This window comes from Myxine glutinosa, chromosome 9, assembly GCF_964187855.1.
Source record: "Myxine glutinosa chromosome 9, kmMyxGlut1.1, whole genome shotgun sequence".
Taxonomy (NCBI): domain Eukaryota; kingdom Metazoa; phylum Chordata; class Myxini; order Myxiniformes; family Myxinidae; genus Myxine; species Myxine glutinosa.
The window spans coordinates 134,308,638-134,328,036 of NC_136269.1; the positions used below are offsets into that span (position 1 = coordinate 134,308,638).

Here is a 19,399-nt window from a genome sequence, read left to right on the forward strand (position 1 = left end):
ACCAACCGAGAATGAAGGTGTGGAGGTTGAAAGAGGTGACAGTAAGGGAGGCATTAAAAGAGAGGCTGAGTAGGGTCGAGGATGATGTGATTGAGCTTGAAAGTGGTTGGATGTCGATGAAAGCTAGTCTGTTGGGAGCCGTTGGTGAGGTATGTGGATGGACAAAAGGACCACCGAGGCACTCGGAAACATGGTGGTGGGATGATGAAGTTGGAAAGAGGATTGACGAGAAGAGGAAGAAGTTCAAGGAGTGGCAGAAGGCGAAGGGTACGGGAGCAGAAACAGCAGAGCATGAAAGTTATAAGGCAGCCAGGAAGGCTGCAAAGAAAGAGGTAGCAAAGGCGCAGGAGGCATGTAGGAAAATGTTCGGAGAACGCTTGGATTCGGAAGAGGGTCAGAAAGCAGTATTCAGGATTGCAAAGCAGATAGCAAAAGAGAGAGGTGTCATGTGATGGGGGTGAGTTGCTTGAAGGATGAAGTGGGACAAATAGTTGGCGACCCAGATGGAATTAAAGGAAGATGGAAAAGATATATGGAAATGCTGTTGAATACAGAGAATGAATGGGATGTCAACATAGAGAGTAACCCAGTTTTAGGACCGGCAGAGAAGATAACTGAGAAGGAAGTTGAGGAAGCGATAAAAGCAATGAAGGGTAGAAAAGCGGGAGGGCCGACGGGAGTTGTGGGAGATATGTTGAAGGCAGCAGGATGTTTGGGTGTGAAGAGAATGACAGAGATCTGTAATCTGGTGGTGAAAGAAGGCCGCATTCCAGTGGATTGGGAACTCAGTACCCTCGTCCGTCTATACAAGGGGAAAGGTGACCCTCTGGAGTGTGGCTCGTACCGAGCGATAAAGTTATTGGAACATGGAATGAAGGTATTGGAAAGGGTCTTGGAGAGGAGGATAAGGAAGAAAGTGAAGATCGACGAAATGCAGTTTGGATTCATGCCAGGAAGAGGAACGACAGATGCGCTTTTCATTGTGAGGCAGTTGCAGGAGAAGTACATGGAGAAGAGGAAGAAGTTGTTTCTTGGGTTTGTTGATCTGGAGAAAGCATTCGATAGGGTACCACGCATAGTATTGACATGGGCATTGAGGAAGTTAGGAGTGGAGGAATGGTTGATCAGAGTAGTGATGGCAATGTACAAAAGAGCGCGCACAGCTGTAAGGACGAAGGACGGGAACAGTGGTGAGTTTGAGGTGAAGGTGGGAGTGCATCAGGGGTCGGTACTAAGTCCACTACTATTTGTAGCTGTGATGGAGGTGCTGGCTCAGAACGTAAAGGAGGGTTTACCGTGGGAGTTGTTGTATGCAGATGATCTGGTGTTGATTGCGGAAAGTATGGATGGACTGAAGGAAAAGATGAACACGTGGAAGGAATGTATGGAGACAAAAGGTCTGAAGGTGAATATCGGAAAGACGAAGGTGATGGCAAGTGGTAAAGCATGTGGGGCGGTGGAAAGAACTGGGAAGTGGCCCTGTGCTGTGTGTAGGAAGGGTGTCGGAGTGAACTCCATTCAATGTACAATGTGCGCTGAGTGGGTTCATCAAAAATGTAGTGGTCTGAGAGGGTCATTAACCAGTGTGGCAGCTACATTCAAATGTAAGGTGTGCACAGAGGGAGCTGCAGATGGAGGAAATGTTGAGTTGGATTTTGGAGACGGCGTGAAGCTGGAAGGTGTGAAAACATTTTGCTACCTCGGAGACATGCTGAATGGAGAAGGTGGATCAGACTCGGCAACGGTTGCTCGAGTGAGATGTGCATGGAAGAAGTTTCGGGAACTGGGTGGCGTGCTGATGATGAGGGAGTGTCGTTGAAGCTGAAGGGAAAGGTGTATGCTGCATGTGTGAGAAGTGTTATGATTTATGGGAGCGAGACATGGGTAATGAACGTAGAGCAGCAACGAAGGTTGGAAAGGGTGGAAATGCGAATGGTTCGACGGATGTGCGGAGTATCGTTGAGAGAGAGGAAGACAAATGATGAATTGCGAAAGATGATGGGAATAGAGCCTGTGATTGATGCTGTGAAGAGGAACAGGTTGATATGGTTTGGTCATGTGTTGAAGGATGAAAGTGACTGGTTGAGAAGAGTGATGGAAATGAATGTAGAAGGAAGCAGAGGACGGGGAAGACCGAGAAAGACTTGGCTAAAGATGTTGGAAGAAGAAATGCGGGCAAGGGGGTTAACAAGGAGAGATGCAGAAAATAGGGCAAAATGGAGAAGATTGTCATGGGGACCGCAAGGCTAACCCCCACTCTAGCAGGGAAAATGGCCTTTAAAATGCATGTTGTTGTTGTTGTCTGCGTGGTAGCCCAAAAAAAAGAAAAATAATTCCAAACAGGATGCTTAGTTTTTAAGGACGTCGCAAAGAACACAAACAACAGGCACAGATAACTAATGTAACATGTTAAATAAGGTGGTTTAAAAGACGCTGCATCAACGGCGGTAAACTTTTGGATTTTTTTTTTTTCAACCCTCTAAAATCATTGTTTTATTTTATTTGAAATATATACTTGAACGAACACTGTAGAAAACAAATCGCCTTTTTGTCACTTTCAAAACCCTTCCGCTTAGCAGCACTTTTTACGCAATATTACAGCATTTTACATCATTACGACCAATCAAATTTGCCGCTCGTAGACCTCGGCTACTCCTTGTTTCTAAAGACTGTGAGTTGGGGGACTGTTTAATAGTTGAACTGTTTAAAGCTTTTTTTTTTCTTCTTTTTTTCCTGGTTTTCACCACCATTGACATTTAAGATGTAAATGCAGAAAATATTTTTATGACAGATATGTGAGTTATACCCTCTGTCAGGGACTAGTTGACACGTTAACTTTAGGAAGCCATTTTTACAGCACGAGCTACCAGCGGTTCTTTTTTTGATGCGAGATGCCCGCTATTTAAAGAATCGCGGATTGCTGATGTTTAACTTGTTTCTCCATGGAAAGGACCTGATAATTGACTATACGTCCTATTTTTTTCCTGTCACAATCATTTGATAGGCCCAGAGGTTATAAGCTGATCCTTGCTCCACTTTTCATGCCTTGTGACCTTCGGGAAGTCGGTCTCGGTGCTGTTTAGCTGTTCGAAAGCAGACTGGTGCGGGTCTAAAATAGAATGCCGGTGCTGGTTTTCCATCAGCTGATTGGCAATGCAATTTCTCGAATCTTGAAAATGAACAAAATCTTGGATAAACCAGAAATAGTTTGGTACCTTTGATGATAATAATAATATTTCTGGCTTATTTAAATTAGGTTGGAGCTATAAAGAATGCAATGAAGAATTTGATTTTATATATATATAAATATATATCAATGAAGATATTGATATAAATATATATCAATGAAATATATATCAATATTTTATATATATATAAATATATTTTATATATATATAAATTATATATATATATAAATCAATGAAGAATTTTATATATATATAAATTTGATTTTATATATATATCAGTCGCATAGTGACTGATATATATATATATGTGTATATATATATATATATATATATATATATATATATATATATATATATATATATATATATATATATATATATATATATATATACACACACACACACACACACACACACACACACACACACACACACACACACACACACACACAAGTGGAGAGAGAAAGATAAGTAACATCGATCTACTACTGTGTTCAAAAAGTATCCGACCTTTATTTTTCGTGCGTAAAAAAAAAGAACCTAGGGAGGCGTTGATTGGTGCACGTATGTAGGCGATCCTAATGTGCACGCGTGAATTTTTTCCCACCTGCAGAAGCTGTCATTCGACGGCAGACCGCCGATGAGTGAGGACATGTCAGTGAGCGCCGTCGGATTTTCGTTTTTGACAAAATGACGGAAAAACTTGAACAACGCTACTGCATCAAATTTTGTGTAAAGCTTGGCGATTCCCAAGTGGAAACGATCCGCAAGATTCAACACCGTTCATTCCATTATGAAGGAGGATTTGGGCTTCAGGAGAATCTCAGTGAAGTACGTACCAAAGCTGCTAACGATTGAGCAGAAGCAACTCCGTTTGGAGATCGCACAGGACATGCTGGAGACTTAACAGCGATCCCAGCTTCCTCAACACAGTGATCACTGGCGATGAGTCCTGGGTTTATGGGTACGACCCAGAAACCAAGTTGCAGTCATCACAATGGAAGCATCCAACATCCCCGAGGCCAAAAAACACAAAATTTGATGCAGTAGCGTTGTTCAAGTTTTTCCGTCATTTTGTCAAAAACTAAAATCCGACGGCGCTCACTTACATGTCCTCACTCATCGGCGGTCTGCCGTCGAATGACAGCTTCTGCAGGTGGGAAAAAATTCACACGTGCGCATTAGGATCGCCTACATACGTGCACCAATCAACGCCTCCCTAGCTTCTTCTTTTTTTACGCACGAAAAATAAAGGTCGGATACTTTTTGAACACACTACGGAAGTGAAGAAGTGAATCGGGATGGCCTGGATGTATTTCATGCCTCCCAGACAAGGATTGTACAATGAAACGACTAAAAAAACTTTTAAAGAAGCTGAAAATACTTGTAAACGTACCTGGGAGAACCGAGTGTGCCTCTGCACTATGAAACAGTTGGAGAACTTCCTGATCAACTCTTCCAAAAAGTTGATACTGTATCTTGCAGTCCGTACCACAAAAACTACCACCAATATGGGCCGAACGAAAGGCCCACGGTTCGTTGATATTTCTCGTATATCCCATATCATCATGAGCCTGATTTACATTCAGGAACAGAACAATTTTGGGTACCCATTTTTACATTTCCACTCTTTCGTCTAAATGCTAAAAATCATGTTTGAAAGACTATTTGAATTTCAGAACTCGTGCTTTAAAATAATGCGGTCATGCGTATCATGTAGCACAATTGAATGTACAGATGACGTCTTGAACTTGTGCATTATTAACCCTCTTTGCACATTTTCAGTTCTGAAAGATCCTTATGATCTTGTGCAGACACTGCGTTGTGAACTCATTCGACATTATACCGTTTGATTACGCAATACTGTAATATATATTTGTGGTTTTTAGAACCCTCCACTTTGTAAATATCTGCAATATTCCCTTATAAATAATCCCCTGTAAATATTCCCATTTTTGGTGTAAAGGTCAATGGTCGCACCCTAGTTAGGCCACGAGCAACACGTAGCACACCATAGGCTTCTTCTTTAGTTATTTCATTAGTATGTGTTTCAGGTAAGGATCTATTTCCAATAGTTGAATCTGCGTTGTATTAATCAAACCTAGGCCCCTTCAATTATCCCCAATCTCTCTCTCTCTCTCTCTCTCTCTCTCCAAAGTGCCAGTAGCACCTTCAACGGGGCTTGTCCTTCCCAATGCTGCCACATAATCGTATTGCCGTCGTCGCTGCCTTTTGGTTTGTTCCTGCCCGCCGCCATAAGCCACGTGGCAGAGTGGGAGAAGAAGGGAGGAGCAGCCAGGAAAATATGCGTGGCCCCATCAACGCGTCACGAGGGGAGGTACCAATGAACCCTCATGACCAATCCGGGCCAAGGCGTGTTCACGAGTAGGCGGAGCGAAGCGGACGCGGCTTGATACGCGAGGCTTGTAATAAAAGCGCCGCCGCGGACTACTTCGGGAGATGTGGGGGAGATGAGCGAATGATCGGCAGACACCAAGAGAACTGCGCGAGGGAAGCCCTTTGATGAGGAACTGCGCAGAGGATCGTTTGATACGAACTGCCGTTTGGTTTTGAGAGTGTTCGGCACGCTATACGTACGCAGCATTCCAGCCCCTCGCATATGTAAGGTCCGGTCGCGTGCCAACGATATGCGAAGCTGCCTGCCGTTATTCGCCCGCGGACCCGGAGCCTGGACGGATCCCATCGCCTGGAACCATCTGCCTGGACCTTCCTCCCCTACCAGCTACCATTCCGTGTGAATCTGTCTGTTTGTCCTGGGGTCGTGATAAGTTAAGACTGTTTAGATAAGCTTGCCCTATGTCCTTTTATTTCCTTCTTCTTGTATATTCCCTTCTTTCGTTTCCTCTTCGTTAGTGTACATAATAAATTAATATTTGTTCTTTCCTTACCTTTTGGTTTCCTCTCGTCCGATCGTCTTCATCTTTTCCCAATTGAATACCTGTGGCACGATTAGAACCGCTCAGAATCGGGTTAGTTTTATTGCTAACGGCTTGAGCTTCAGATTGCTAAACCGCTCGGCAACATGTCATCTTGTCCGTGGCTCGGGCAGAAGTATCGCCCTGCTTCCGACCGGGAGGAGCGCGATATCTTCTAGGACTCGGACGGCCAGCTTAATAGACGAGAGGAATAAACCCCCTTCGGTAAGGGGAGCGCCGTAAACCGAGATCCGCAACAATTGGTGTCAGGAGTGGGATAGTTCCAGGACCGGAGACGGCCAGCTTAACAAGACAAGGGGATTAACCCCCCCTTGCTAACGGGAGTGCCATACTCTGAGATCCGCAACAATTGTTAGTCAGGAGTTGGGATTTAGAACCTGGGACTAAATTTATTTAGACCAAATTTTGGACACCAATTGTGCTATTGGCCGTAACAATTGGTGTCGGGGAGTGGGATTGGACCCGAACCAAATTCTAATCCATCTTAAAGAATTTGGTCGAAATTACGAGCGGCCGAAATCTAGTATTAAAAACCAAATTATAGTCGTGCCATGGATCGTCAAGGCGATCGGATGCCGGTGGGGGAGATAGAAGAGGGGTTAGAGTCAACCCAGGACCCCAGGGAGGCAGTGGGAGCAATGGAAGAGGAGGTTGAAGAAGGTGCGGTAGAGGGGGTTGCAGGCGCACAAGATGGAGGCACCTCGCACGTGGTCGCGGCAGCACAAGATGGCGGCGCCTCGCACATGTCGACATGGGCCGCGCCCGCTGCGCAAGTAGGGGTTGTGGATCTGCAAGTCCTTATGGCACAATTCAGGGCTTGTATGATGGAGTCAGAGCAAAGGATGAACGCTCGGTGTGAGCGAATCAGTCAGGAAATGAGGGACGAAACAAGGGGTACCAGTGAGCAATTGGAAAACCAAATTGGGGGATTGAGAAATGAATTGAGGAATGATATGGGAGACCAAATTGGGGGCCTAGAAGTCAAATTTGGGGGATTAGAAAACCAAATTGGGGGATTGAGAGACGGGTTAAGTAATTTGGAAGATAGAATGGGGGAGCGATTAGAAAGCCAAATTGGGGGGCTAGAAGGCAAATTGGGAGGATTAGGGGGCCAATTGGAGGACGTGAGTAGCCAAATGAACGAAGAGTTAACGGGGCTGGAAAACAGAATGGCCGCCCAGGAGAACCAAATGGAAGGGAGGAAGAATGGGTTAACGGGGTTAGAAGACAAGATGGGAGGCAAATTGAGGGAAATAGGGGAGCAATCCGCCCAGGAAATCAAACAAATGGGGGAGAGCAGATAGAGGAGGTAAAAATCGGGCTAGAAACCAAATTGGACACCCACAAGGGGGAGCTGGAACAAATGAGGGCGGCATCCACTAAGGAAATAGGAGAGATGGGGGAGGATATAAGGCGCGGGGTGAGCGAAGAGGTCGCGGGAGTACGCGACGATGTAAAGCAGGGTGAGGAGCGCACGGAGAAAGAGGTGAGGAACAGCATGGCTAGGTTACAGGGGGGCATAGAAGATCTGATGTGAGGAGGAGAGCAGCTGACAGTGGGACAAAAGGAGTTAGGGGAGCAGGTGGAAAGGAACACAGCCGTGATAGGGGGGCTGAAAGCGACACAGAAGGAGATAAAGAAAGAACTAATAGCGACGAAGAAAGAATGTCAGACGGTACACGAGGGACTCACAAAGAGGTTGGAGGAGGTGGTAGAAGAGACGATGGAGACGAAAGAACGAGAAATGAGGAAGCACATAGAGACGACCAAGGTAGCATTAGAGGAAGAAATTGAGGGGGCGCACCGGGAAATAAACGAGGTGAAGCAGAAGTTAGAGGAAGTGGAAGAGGGGGTAAGTGAAATTAAGAAGAGATGGAGGGAGACTAAGAAAGAGATTAAGGAGGAGGTGATGGAATTGGTGCAAGGTCTGTGCTCAAATCGTGATGATGTACTTGCTAACCAGATAAAGAGTTTGCAGGTGGTGGAGGAGGAGCGATGAGGAAGAGGCGCCGAGGTGAGTGGCGATATGTTCGGAAATATATATGGTGTGAGGGGAGGTTCAGCGAGCTTGGGTGTTGGTCTAGACCCGGGCGTTCGTGAGAGGCCACTGGTGAGGTGTGCGACTGGTGCAGAGTGCGTGGAAAGAGGATGCATGCAAGGATGTCCGACCATGGGGAGTGCGAGAGATATTGGTGAGCAAGGGTGTGCGAGTATGGAGTGGGTAGCGGGTTGCGGGAGGGCGACCCAGGCATCGACACCGACAGGGGTAGTTTTCAGAGGGACGGGGGTTGTACGAGAGCCCCCCCCCCCCCCCGGGATAGTGTACTGTGGGGGCCCGAACGTTTCGGCCCCGCGCTAACCCCGCAAGGAGCGACGCACGGGGTCCGGCCTTCGGGCACCCACAAGGTCCCACTCGCGCCGTATGACGGCAAGAGTGTTCTGCGGGCGTACCTGGCGCAGTTTGAGTATGTGTGTAGGGGTAACGGTTGGAATCCGGACGAAGGTGGAGTACACCTTGTGGGGGCACTGCGTGGCGCGGCGGCGGAGGTGCTGACGGCGTTACCGCCGGGTGCTCTCACCCTGCCAGCCCTCCGTGCGGCCTTAATTAACCGATTCGGCATCGAACAGCAGAGCGAGCTTGTTAAAGCTCAGCTTGCGCAGCGAAAACGCAAGCCCCAGGAGACCATCGGGGAACTTTGCCATGACATTCGCCGCGCAGTAGGGATTGCACATGCGGACATGGCAGCGGGTTCCCAGGAAAGCCTGGCGCTGGATCACTTTATCCAGGCCTTCCCGGATCCGGAGCTCCGACAACAGCTCGCCATGTGGCGCCCGCAGACCTTGAGCCAGGTGGCTGATGCTGCGGCTCGTTGGGAAGCAGCGAGGCCCCTGGCTCGGGGAGGCGAGCGCCACACCGTGGCGGTGCGCCAGGTAGGACCCGCGATGGGAGGTGGCCCCCCAAGGGGGCCCGCCCCCGAAGGGGGTCCTGACCTGGAGAGCATGGTGAGGAGGCTGGTGAACCAGCGCCTGGCGGGACCTGGACCATGGCAGGCGGCCCCGGAGGTGGCAAATGGCCCAATTCGGACATTCGGGGGGGGGGGAATTTGGAATTCCGGAGGCAAGCACCTCACCAGGTGAGGTGCTATAATTGTGGTCGGCTGGGTCACCGGGCGCGAGAGTGTCAAGCTCCGCGCCGGGACGGACCCGAACAGCCGAGACCATCAACTCCACCTCGAACGGGTCGGACGAGCCGAACCCAGACACCCCCCCCCCCCCCCCCCGCCAGGGCCCGGGAAACTAGAATGTGCCGAACATACAGGGCCGTGTTCGGCAGTAGGGGATGGTGAAGCGCCCTCATTGACGCGACAGGTCATTCATTGTGGCCAAATTGGTACAGGTAGCCTAACAATTCGGTGCAAAATTGCCGGCGTGGGGGTAGACGCCGTAGTGGACACAGGAGCTAGCGCCACGATCATCAGCCCTGTGATCCTTAATTCGAGTGCGGACGGCTGGGATAAAATCCAGCGTCTGGAAAATTATAGTTTGCAGCTGGCTAACGGGGTAACGGCCCCCATCATAGGGCGTGGTTTTGTAACCCTCAAGTTGGGGTCAGTAAAGAGGGAGATAGAAGTTTGGGTGGCGGAGGTGTGCGACCCAATCTTAATCGGGTTGGATTTGTTGACTGCCAGCGGTTGTAAAATCGATTTGTGCCGGGGGACCCTGCAAGTGGGAGTAGAGGAGCTACCATTGGAGGGGGTGAGCACGGCCGAGAGGACGGAGCTGGAGGCTTCCGAGGCCGTAACCATCCCTCCGAGGGCCAACGCCATAATGCCGGCCCGATGGTCAGCTCGCCCAACATGGCAGGAGTCCTGCGGCCTGGTCGAACCGGTGGCAGCGCAGTCCATCCCGGGTTTAATCGTGGGCCACACCCTCGTAAAAACGGACGGGCCGGTGGTGGCCGTCCACGTAATTAATATTAGTACAGAACCACGCACTATAGTAAGGGGCACGAAGGTAGCTGGCTGCACCCCAGTTAAGGAAGTCGCGGCAGTGAGGGGCGAGAACGTCCAGCCGAGCCGGCCCCAGGGGGAGCCTTCAATAAGTACTAGGAATTGGCCCGATCCCATTTGCGAGATGGTAAATCGAAGTAGTGTAGAGTTGGGAGGTACCCAGAGGGAGGCCTAACACAAATTAATTGGATCCCATTTGGATATCTTCTCCCTGTCCCCCGAGGATATTGGACATACGGGCCTGGTGAAACATCAGATCCACACCGGTGAGGCCCGGCCTATTCGTCAGCCCGCCCGACGGCTCCCTTGGAGCAAGAGGGAGGAATCTGACGAGCAGGTAGAAAAAAACCCCCTGAGGCAGGTGTCATCGAGCCCTCGGGAAGTCCTTGGATGTCACCTGTTGTGCTGGTCAAAAAGAAATATGGGACCATGTGTTTCTGCGTGGACTATCACCAGCTAAACAACGTGACACTCAAGGACTCATATCCCCTGCCAAGAATTGACGATACCCTCGATGCCGTTGCGGGTGTTGTGGAAATCATTCAAGTCCACAACTTTAGTCCATCTTTTGGTTTAATTCCATTAAGACCTTTGACATCATTCTGCAAATACAGGAATGCAATAGAAATAAGGTTTGGCATCACATAGGTCAATCCATAATATAGTTCAATGAAAGCAAGCGTAATATTCTATGCGGTACGTACCGTTAGCGAGTCTACTAGTCATTGTAACATGTCACAGGAGAAGTCGCCTAGAGCAGCGGCCGCATCGGGTCTTATAGCCGCGCCCCCCTAGCGGTGTCAGCGAGCAGCGAGCATCACCTGGGTTCAGCGTTAATACGATTTCACTACAGCGGGCTCAAATTGGTTTTCAACTTTAGACCTCAAGAGTGGGTATTGGCAGGTGGAGATGGATAGGGCAGGGAAGGAGAAAACGGCATTTTCCACAGGTAAGGGGCTGTATCAGTTCGCTGTGATGCCGTTTGGTTTGTGTAACGCCCCCGCCACCTTTGAACGATTGATGGAGCATGTACTAGGCGGCATGCCATGGCAATCATGCCTGCTGTACCTGGATGACGTCCTGGTACATGCTAAAACATTCCCCCAAGCCATAGCTAATTTGGACCAGGTGTTTGGGTGCCTCAGACAGGCAGGGCTGAAATTGAGTCCGAGCAAATGTACTTTGTTCGCAAGAGAGGTGGCCTATTTAGGTCACGTTATCGGTCGCGAGGGGGTAAAAACAGACCCAGGCAAAATTACAGCGGTAGAGGAGTGGCCCGCACCACGTACCATCAAGGAGGTGCGGGGATTTTTGGGACTCTGCTCCTACTACCGGCGCTTTCTGGCGAAATTTGCAGAGTTGGCCCTGCCCCTTCACCGGCTTACGGAGAAGGGGACGAGATTCAATTGGACAAGGGAGTGCCAAGAGGCCTTCCTCGCATTGAAGGGGTGTTTGACATCCGCACCCATTCTAGCTTACCCCACTAGTGACGGGACCTTTACCCTGGACACGGATGCAAGCCAGGAAGGATTGGGGGCAGTTTTGTCTCAGACACAGGAGGGCGTGGAGAGAGTGATTGCTTATTATAGTTGGGCCTTGAGTAGGCCCGAACGAAATTATTGCGTCACTTGCAAGGAACTATTGGCTATGCTGGCTGCCATGAACCATTTCCACCCATACTTGTACGGGCGGAAAGTTTTGGTTCGAACTGACCATTCCTCCTTGCAATGGCTCCTTCGGTTCAAGGAACCAGAGGGCCAAATTGCAAGGTGGTTGGAAAAGTTGCAGCAGTACGATTTTAATGTGACCCATAGGGCCGGGAAGGCCCATGGGAAGGCCCATGGGAATGCCGATGCACTCTCTCGTTGTCCTTGTCTGGGGGAAAACTGTAAATTTTGTGCGAGACACGAGGAGAGAGAGCAATTGGGCGATAGTGATAGTGTGATTGGGAATTGATGGCAAACGGTATATGGTGTAGAGGGATGGTAGATTTACCATCCCTCACATCACATCTTGGGGGCAAATGAGCAATAGGATTTATGGCGTATGGCTGTGAAAACCAAGCCAGGGAGGCTTTGGATAATGTACGATCTAGAAAGATGACAATAGGTAACTGCAGAGTTAAGTAGCGACATGTAATTGTAGAGGGGACATAGAGAGATTAGATGGATGATAACGACGTGGGATGTGCAATAGTATAAGGGAAGACAAGAAGCACTAAGTTAAAGGGAAAACTAGGTAGATCAGATGATGCAGTGTGTGTGGTTGAAGTGATTGAGCAGAGTATTGTGAAAAGTGTGATTGTGCGTTGTATTGAATGAATGCGCCTGGAGGAAAGGAGGGTGCAAGTGCCACCAGGTGTGCAAGTGCCACCAGGTGTGTGGGCACAAGGTGTGCAAGTACAGGTGTATGGAGAATGGTCGTGTGGAATAGCTGGTATGGAATACATGGAGTATGGAGTGAATGGTCTGGAATACATGGAGTATGGAATGGATGGTGTGGAGTGAGTAGTGTGGAATACGTGGAGTGGAGTGGTTGGTGCGAAAGGAGTGGATGGGGAAGATGGACCCCTTCACGAGTACCAGGGGAGGGTAGTTTAAAAGTAAGTAGAGGGAGTAGGTAAATTGTGGTTGGATATTGGCATCTGTGGTGCGGGTAGTTGCACAGGAGTGTTCTGTTGGGTGCATTAGTAGAGTAAATTGGCTGGGCGTGTGGCCTGTTAGTGAGAAAGATTAAATGGACACTCCGCCACTGTTAGTATGTCGGCCAGGTGAGGCCGGAGGTAGGCTCTGGGAGCCAGTAGTTGTTCAATGGGGCCTGAGGATCCAGAGGACGGACCCGGGTAGCCCGACGCCAGAGAGGGCGATAGGGGGTGAGAGCGCCAGAGGGCCTTCCCCAGGTAGGTTAGGGTAAGGAGCAGGTAAGCTCGGGAGACAACTGCAGTGGCGGAGGTGTGCAGGTGAGCGGACCTGCTGGGAGCGCCACACGACCCAGCCCGGAAATTGTGCGAGGGCACAGGGTGAAGAATCGGGGGAGTGAGACCCCAAATTGGTGAGCACCACAGTTTGTTCAATGGGAGTTCGGTTCTTAGAACCACATAGTGTAAGATGGCAAATGGTTTGGCAGGGAAATACCCCGGGTAGAGTAAAAGTGTTAGTCATTTAGAAGGTAGTTAGGATTGAAGGTCTCTTCGCACCATCCGCATCCACTCACCAGGGTGACAGGACTCCACACCACCGGTTTGTGCAAATGTCTGGTATGTAAGATGCATCATGACGTGGGGGTGACATTGTGCTTGTTATGTTCCATCTCTTCCTCCTTATGAGGGATTGATGAGGGATTGATTGGTGGCAAATTGGGTTTAGAGGGATCAATGACGAATTTGGAATTAGGGGAGATATGGGGAAGACAGGATGTTAGCGACGGATTTGTAAATTGTGTAAATACGGGGTAAGGGGCAAGGGTAGATTAGGTGACAGGGGGGGAACGTACGGTAGGGACGAGCTTTCTCGGCTCTCTCTCCGGCGCACCTCACCTCTGCATTACCTCGTGTTAATGTGTACTATTGCGCCCTTGCACCCCGCTAACCCTGCTTTGTCTTCCTTCCCCACTCATGGACCGTGGTCTTTGGGTACCGAGGGGAAAGTGTGCAGGTGCCCGCAGTTGTGTGCCCGCACCCTCGCTGCTGCCTGCCTGGACCGGTACCATACTTATGGACCGCACGTTGTTGTGGCCGAGCACCACCATATGGACCACAGGTCTGTGGCCGAGCACCACATTCATGGACCCCAGGTTTTGGGGCCTGGCACCTCTGCTGGGGACCGGCCATTGTGGCCAGAAAGATCTTGCTTGCGGACGACGGTAAAGGTGGCACCTAAGCCATGCAGGTGGACCACCCTTAGTTGGCCCCTACTGGCCATAATTAAAAAGTGGACGCGTTTTGTGCCCTTTTATTACCAAATAGGCAGCAAGCAAGAAGTCGTCCAGAAACATCAGCCCAGAAGAGAAGACGTCATCTGCTGATCATTATTATTGAAATGTGATGACTGTGCACTGGATGGTGCTTTGGTGCTTATTGGTGCTGGTGGTATTGGTGCAGTGCAGTGTATGCCTTTCCTCTTATCAAAAAAATCTTCTTTTGTTTCCCAAAAGACAGGTCCTGGGTTCGCGTTGTAAATACCAAATAGTGTCTTTGTAAGTAATGCTGCCCACCGTCAATGTTTAGTTTTGAGAATTAATTCCGTGATTCGGTTATCCTGTGGGCGTGAATCAGTTAGATAGAATGCAACGCAGCAGGCGGGACATACTTAGTTGTTTTTAAAATGTCGCACTCAGGGTGAAGTTAATAGTAGAGGGTTACCACAACTGAGTGTCACACTAAGTTAAAGTTATTTCGGGCCGGGACGGCTCTGGAGGTAATGAGGGTGCAGTGTTGTGGTTTTTAGAACCCTCCACTTTGTAAATATCTGTAATATTCCCTTATAAATAATCCTCTGTAAATATTCCCATTTTTGGTGTAAAGGTCAAAGGTCGCACCCTAGTTAGGCCACGAGCAACACGTAGCACACCATAGGCTTCTTCTTTAGTTATTTCATTAGTATGTGTTTCAGGAAAGGATCTGTTTCCCATAGTTGAATCTGCGTTGTATTAATCAAATAACCTAGGCCCCTTCAATTATCCCCAATCTCTCTCTCTCTCCAAAGTGCCAGTAGCACCTTCAACGGGGCTTGTCCTTCCCAATGCTGCCACATAATCGTATTGCCGTCGTCGCTGCCTTTTGGTTTGTTCCTGCCCGCCGCCATAAGCCACGTGGCAGAGTGGGAGAAGAAGGGAGGAGCGGCCAGGAACATAGGCGTGGCCCCATCAACGCATCACGAGGGGAGGTACCAATGAACCCTCGCGACCAATCCGGGCCGATGCGTGTTCACGAGTAGGCGGAGCGAAGCGGACACGGCTTGATACGCGAGGCTTGTAATAAAAGCGCCGCCGCGGACTACTTCGGGAGATGCGGGGGAGATGAGCGAATGATCGGCAGACACCAAGAGAACTGCGCGAGGGAAGCCCTTTGATGAGGAACTGCGCAGAGGATCGTTTGATACGAACTGCCGATTGGTTTTGAGAGCGTTCGGCACGCTATACGTACGCAGCATTCCAGCCCCTCGCATATGTAAGGTCCGGTCGCGCGCCAACGATACGCGAAGGTGCCTGCCGTTATTCGCCCGTGGACCCGGAGCCTGGACGGATCCCATCGCCTGGAACCATCTGCCTGGACCTTCCTCCCCTACCAGCTCCCATTCCGTGTGAGTCTATCTGTTTGTCCTCGGGTCGTGATAAGTTAAGACTGTTTAGATAAGCTTGCCCTATGTCCTTTTATTTCCTTCTTCGTGTATATTCCCTTCTTTCGTTTCCTCTTCGTTAGTGTACATAATAAATTATATTTGTTCTTTCCTTACCTTTTGGTTTCCTCTCGTCCGATCGTCTTCGTCTTTTCCCAATTGAATACCTGTGGCATGATTAGAACCGCTCAGAATCGGGTTAGTTTTATTGCTAACGACTCGAGCTTCGGATTGCTAAACCTCTCGGCAACATTCCATCTTGTCCGTGGCTCGGGCAGAAGTATCGCCCTGCTTCCGACCGGGAGGAGCGTGATATCTTCTCGGACTCGGACGGCCAGCTTAATAGACGAGGGGAATAAACCCCCCTCGGTAAGGGGAGCGCCGTAAACCGAGATCCGCAATATATATATATATATATATATATATATATATATATATATATATATATATATATATATATCATTTGCTAGCATTTACTGGTGTAGGTTAAAGACCACATGGTGCCTTTTGAAAAGAGTAGGCCATTGCATAGTGGTGTCTTGGATAAGTTCTGATTTATTGTGGGGACGGGAGGGGTGAGAGGGAGGGATGTATCTATCTGGTGTAACTGCTCCTCCCTAAATGATACAAATTTGCATTCGGGTCTCATGTGCACCTGAATTTATTAAGTTAATTACCTCTTCACTACATTTGTTTCTCTTATGGTATTTCCACAGCACTGTGAAGTACACAAGCGGATGATATGTCACAGCAGCGCATTGCGCAGTGGTGGAGCATTGTTTGTGGTAAGGCACTTTCATGAGGTCTTCACCGTCCACCTTGAGATTAGCTTTGGTTAACTTCACCATCCACCTTGAGATTACGTATGGTTAACTTCACCATCCACCTTGGGATTAGGTTGGGTTAACTTCACCATGCACCTTGGGATTAGGTATGGTTAACTTCACTATGCACCTTGTGACTACGTTGGGTTAACTTCACCATCCACCTTGGGATTACGTATGGTTAACTTCACTATCCACCTTTGGATTAGGTATGGTTAACTTCGCCATGCACCTTGGGATTTGGTATGGTTAACTTCACCATCCACCTTGGATAAGGTTGGGTTAACTTCTTCATTTGTAACCTTGTTACTCACAGTTTAAAAAAAAAAAAAAAAAATCCGACCTTATTGTGACACAAACCCTCACCTCGTCATGTCACATGATCTAAATGTTCCACAGCCAATCGGGGACTCGGAAAGGCAAGACACTGCTTCCTCCACTAAACCTCCAGGGAATTCTCTATAAAGTTGGATTCACTTGTTAATGGTGCATATTTTAAAAGGAGTAAAAGAATGGTGTAATGTGGTATGGTAATTCATTGTGAATAATCCTTCTTTTTGTTTGTTTCTTGTTAAAGCACAGAGACACGCCTGAAAACAATGCCGACACTGCATTCGATTTTACAATTGAGAATTACAAGGTGAACAATCCCAAGAATGGTAACGTCAGATGATAACCCGACCTTGTATTTGATGTTGGGTTATCACAGTGCACAAAGCTTTGCCCATTGATGTGCCGCCATGTTGGTTCCACCATTGATATTATCCACGAACTCTTATGTGCTTGCTCTGATTTCAGCGTATCGAGACCATAACGGGTAACTACCCAGAGGGTCACCGTGCCGCGGCTGTTATTCCGGTCCTTGATTTGGCCCAGAGGCAGCATGGCTGGTTACCCATTTCTGCCATGAATAAGGTGGTGCTTACCCACACACATCTTTGCTATCTATACACCTCCAGCATTGCAGTAGAGGTGATGTTTGTTCTGCTGACCTGCTTATAGGTGGCGGACATTTTGGGTGTGTCGCGGATGAGGGTTTACGAAGTTGGGACATTTTATACCATGTTCCAACGCTCACCTGTAGGCAAGTATCACATGCTGGTGTGTTCTACGACACCCTGCATGCTCTGCGGCTCTGACGACATCATTCGGACCATCCAAGACAAACTCGGTATGTTGATTCTTCGACATCCCTGACGGCTCCGCAAGTCGGAATGTCTGTGCATCTTGACCTTGTCACTGACCCACTGTTGTGCACTTGCTGTCATTATTGTACAGGTATTTGTGTGGGAGAGATGACCAGTGATGGGATGTTCAGCCTGGGCGAAGCTGAGTGTCTCGGTGCCTGTGTCAACGCCCCTATGGTCCAGATCAACGATAGCTATTATGTAAGCCAAGCTCCGACAGATTCGCTACTTCCACCAATGCCATGCTGGACTTCTGTTCAGAAGTTTATTCTTATTTTTTGTAGTTTATTGTACCCACATCCTGAAGCTGAAATTGCATGATAAAACTGAAGGTATGAGGATAAAGGTGTACCTGCTTGATTGCGTTATGGTTGTGTAAGTAATGCCCTGTGTTTCTTGTCCCAACATTTTTGTCTGTCCTGTCAATTATTTATGTGCGGAGCTCTTACTTGGATCTTTGACTTTGCAGAAAAGAAGTTTGTTGGTGGACGAGTGTTTCTTGTCACCATTAACGTTTTTTTTTTGTATGCTTAGTCTAGAGTCGTGTGAGAGCTAACACATAGAACATATGATAAAGGGAGCGGGAGACAAGAGGTGGAGAGAGAGGGAAGCACAACAGTAGGGAACGGGGACATTGATATCTGTGGAAGAGAAGGGGCTGGGACAGGGCACACGGTATAAACAAGATGGACACTACAAGGACTTTCAGGAAAGAAGTCGGAATTTGAAAGAGGTTGATTTGAGGTGTATTAACGAGAGTAGAAAACATCAAGGTTTTGATTGGGGGAAGATAAGAGATAGTGGTGAACAGCTGTTTTGAAGACCTGGAGGGAGGAGTGGGATTGAAGAGAGTGAGGGAGTTTGTTCCAGAGGCGGGGAAAAGCGGAATAAAAGAGTGAAAGTGAGAAGAGTCTTGATTTTAGCAGTTTAACCAGAAGAGGGTTGCTGGCAGATCTTGTGCATCCTGCAGGAATATTTGGGGGACAGAGCACAGACAGAGCTGGGGGAGCAAGGCCGCAGAGGAGTCGGTAGAAGACAGAAAGACCACCAACCTGCCTGCGGTGAGTGAGTGAAAGGCCCTCAGAATCAGCTTCATGGTGGGAGGTTCCAATGATCCTGAAAGCTTTGGTTTCAACAGCGTAAAGCCGAGCTAGGTGTGAGGCAGGAGCACCAGCCCAGAGGGGAGAACAGTATTCAATTGAGCTGCGGATGTAAGCTTTATAAGTGGTGAGGAACTCAGAAGTGCCAAGGAAGGACTTCGTACGACGGAGGATGCCCAGTCGTTGACTTGCTTTGGAGGCCACCTTGGAAATGTGGTTTTCCCAGGAAAGATCATGACAGATAGTGAGACCCAAAAGCTTGAGTGACAGAACTTTTTTGAGAGGATTGTTGAGAAAGTAGATGGGAGGGTTTTCCAGACAGTCTTTTCGGAGAGACACAGTGAGAGTGTGAGATTTGTCGGAATTGAAAGACATGTTCCACTTGTTTGACCAGTCTGTGATTTTGTTCAGGTCTGCAGAGAGTGAGGAGGCTGCAGACTGCCGATCTGAGGGATGAGGAATGGAGCGGCAGAGAGTGGAGCCATCAGCAAAGAGATAGAGAGGATTTTCCAGGGAGTCGGAGAGATCATTGATGAAGACCAGAAAAAGCACAGGGCCCAGAACTTGAGAAACTCCAGCCTGAACAGGAAGGGGAGATGAGAGAATTACATTTAGAGCCACACGTTGACTGTGACCAGAGAGGAAGTCCGAAAGCCATGTGTGAAGATTTCCATGGATACCTTAAGACACACACTTGTTCTGAGCATAGGCGGGAGGAAGGGTATGACGACTGAAGACAAGATGGGATGAAGTTGTGCATAACGGAGAGCAGGCTTCTGTTGAAGAGATGGGATAAA

The 19,399-nt window shown here is 48.5% G+C and overlaps 1 protein-coding gene across 2 annotated transcripts in view; it reads left to right on the plus strand.

The window, feature by feature from the left end:
- Positions 1 to 19,399, plus strand: part of NDUFV2 (NADH:ubiquinone oxidoreductase core subunit V2) — a 41,863-nt gene that overhangs the window by 3,849 nt on the left and 18,615 nt on the right. For both annotated transcript variants that reach the window (XM_068100052.2, XM_068100053.2), the window contains exons 2-6: positions 16,208 to 16,276; positions 16,893 to 16,955; positions 17,114 to 17,230; positions 17,318 to 17,486; positions 17,594 to 17,703. In XM_068100052.2, the coding sequence (XP_067956153.1) occupies positions 16,208 to 16,276; positions 16,893 to 16,955; positions 17,114 to 17,230; positions 17,318 to 17,486; positions 17,594 to 17,703 (528 nt within the window). The remainder of the gene's footprint in view (positions 1 to 16,207; positions 16,277 to 16,892; positions 16,956 to 17,113; positions 17,231 to 17,317; positions 17,487 to 17,593; positions 17,704 to 19,399) is intronic.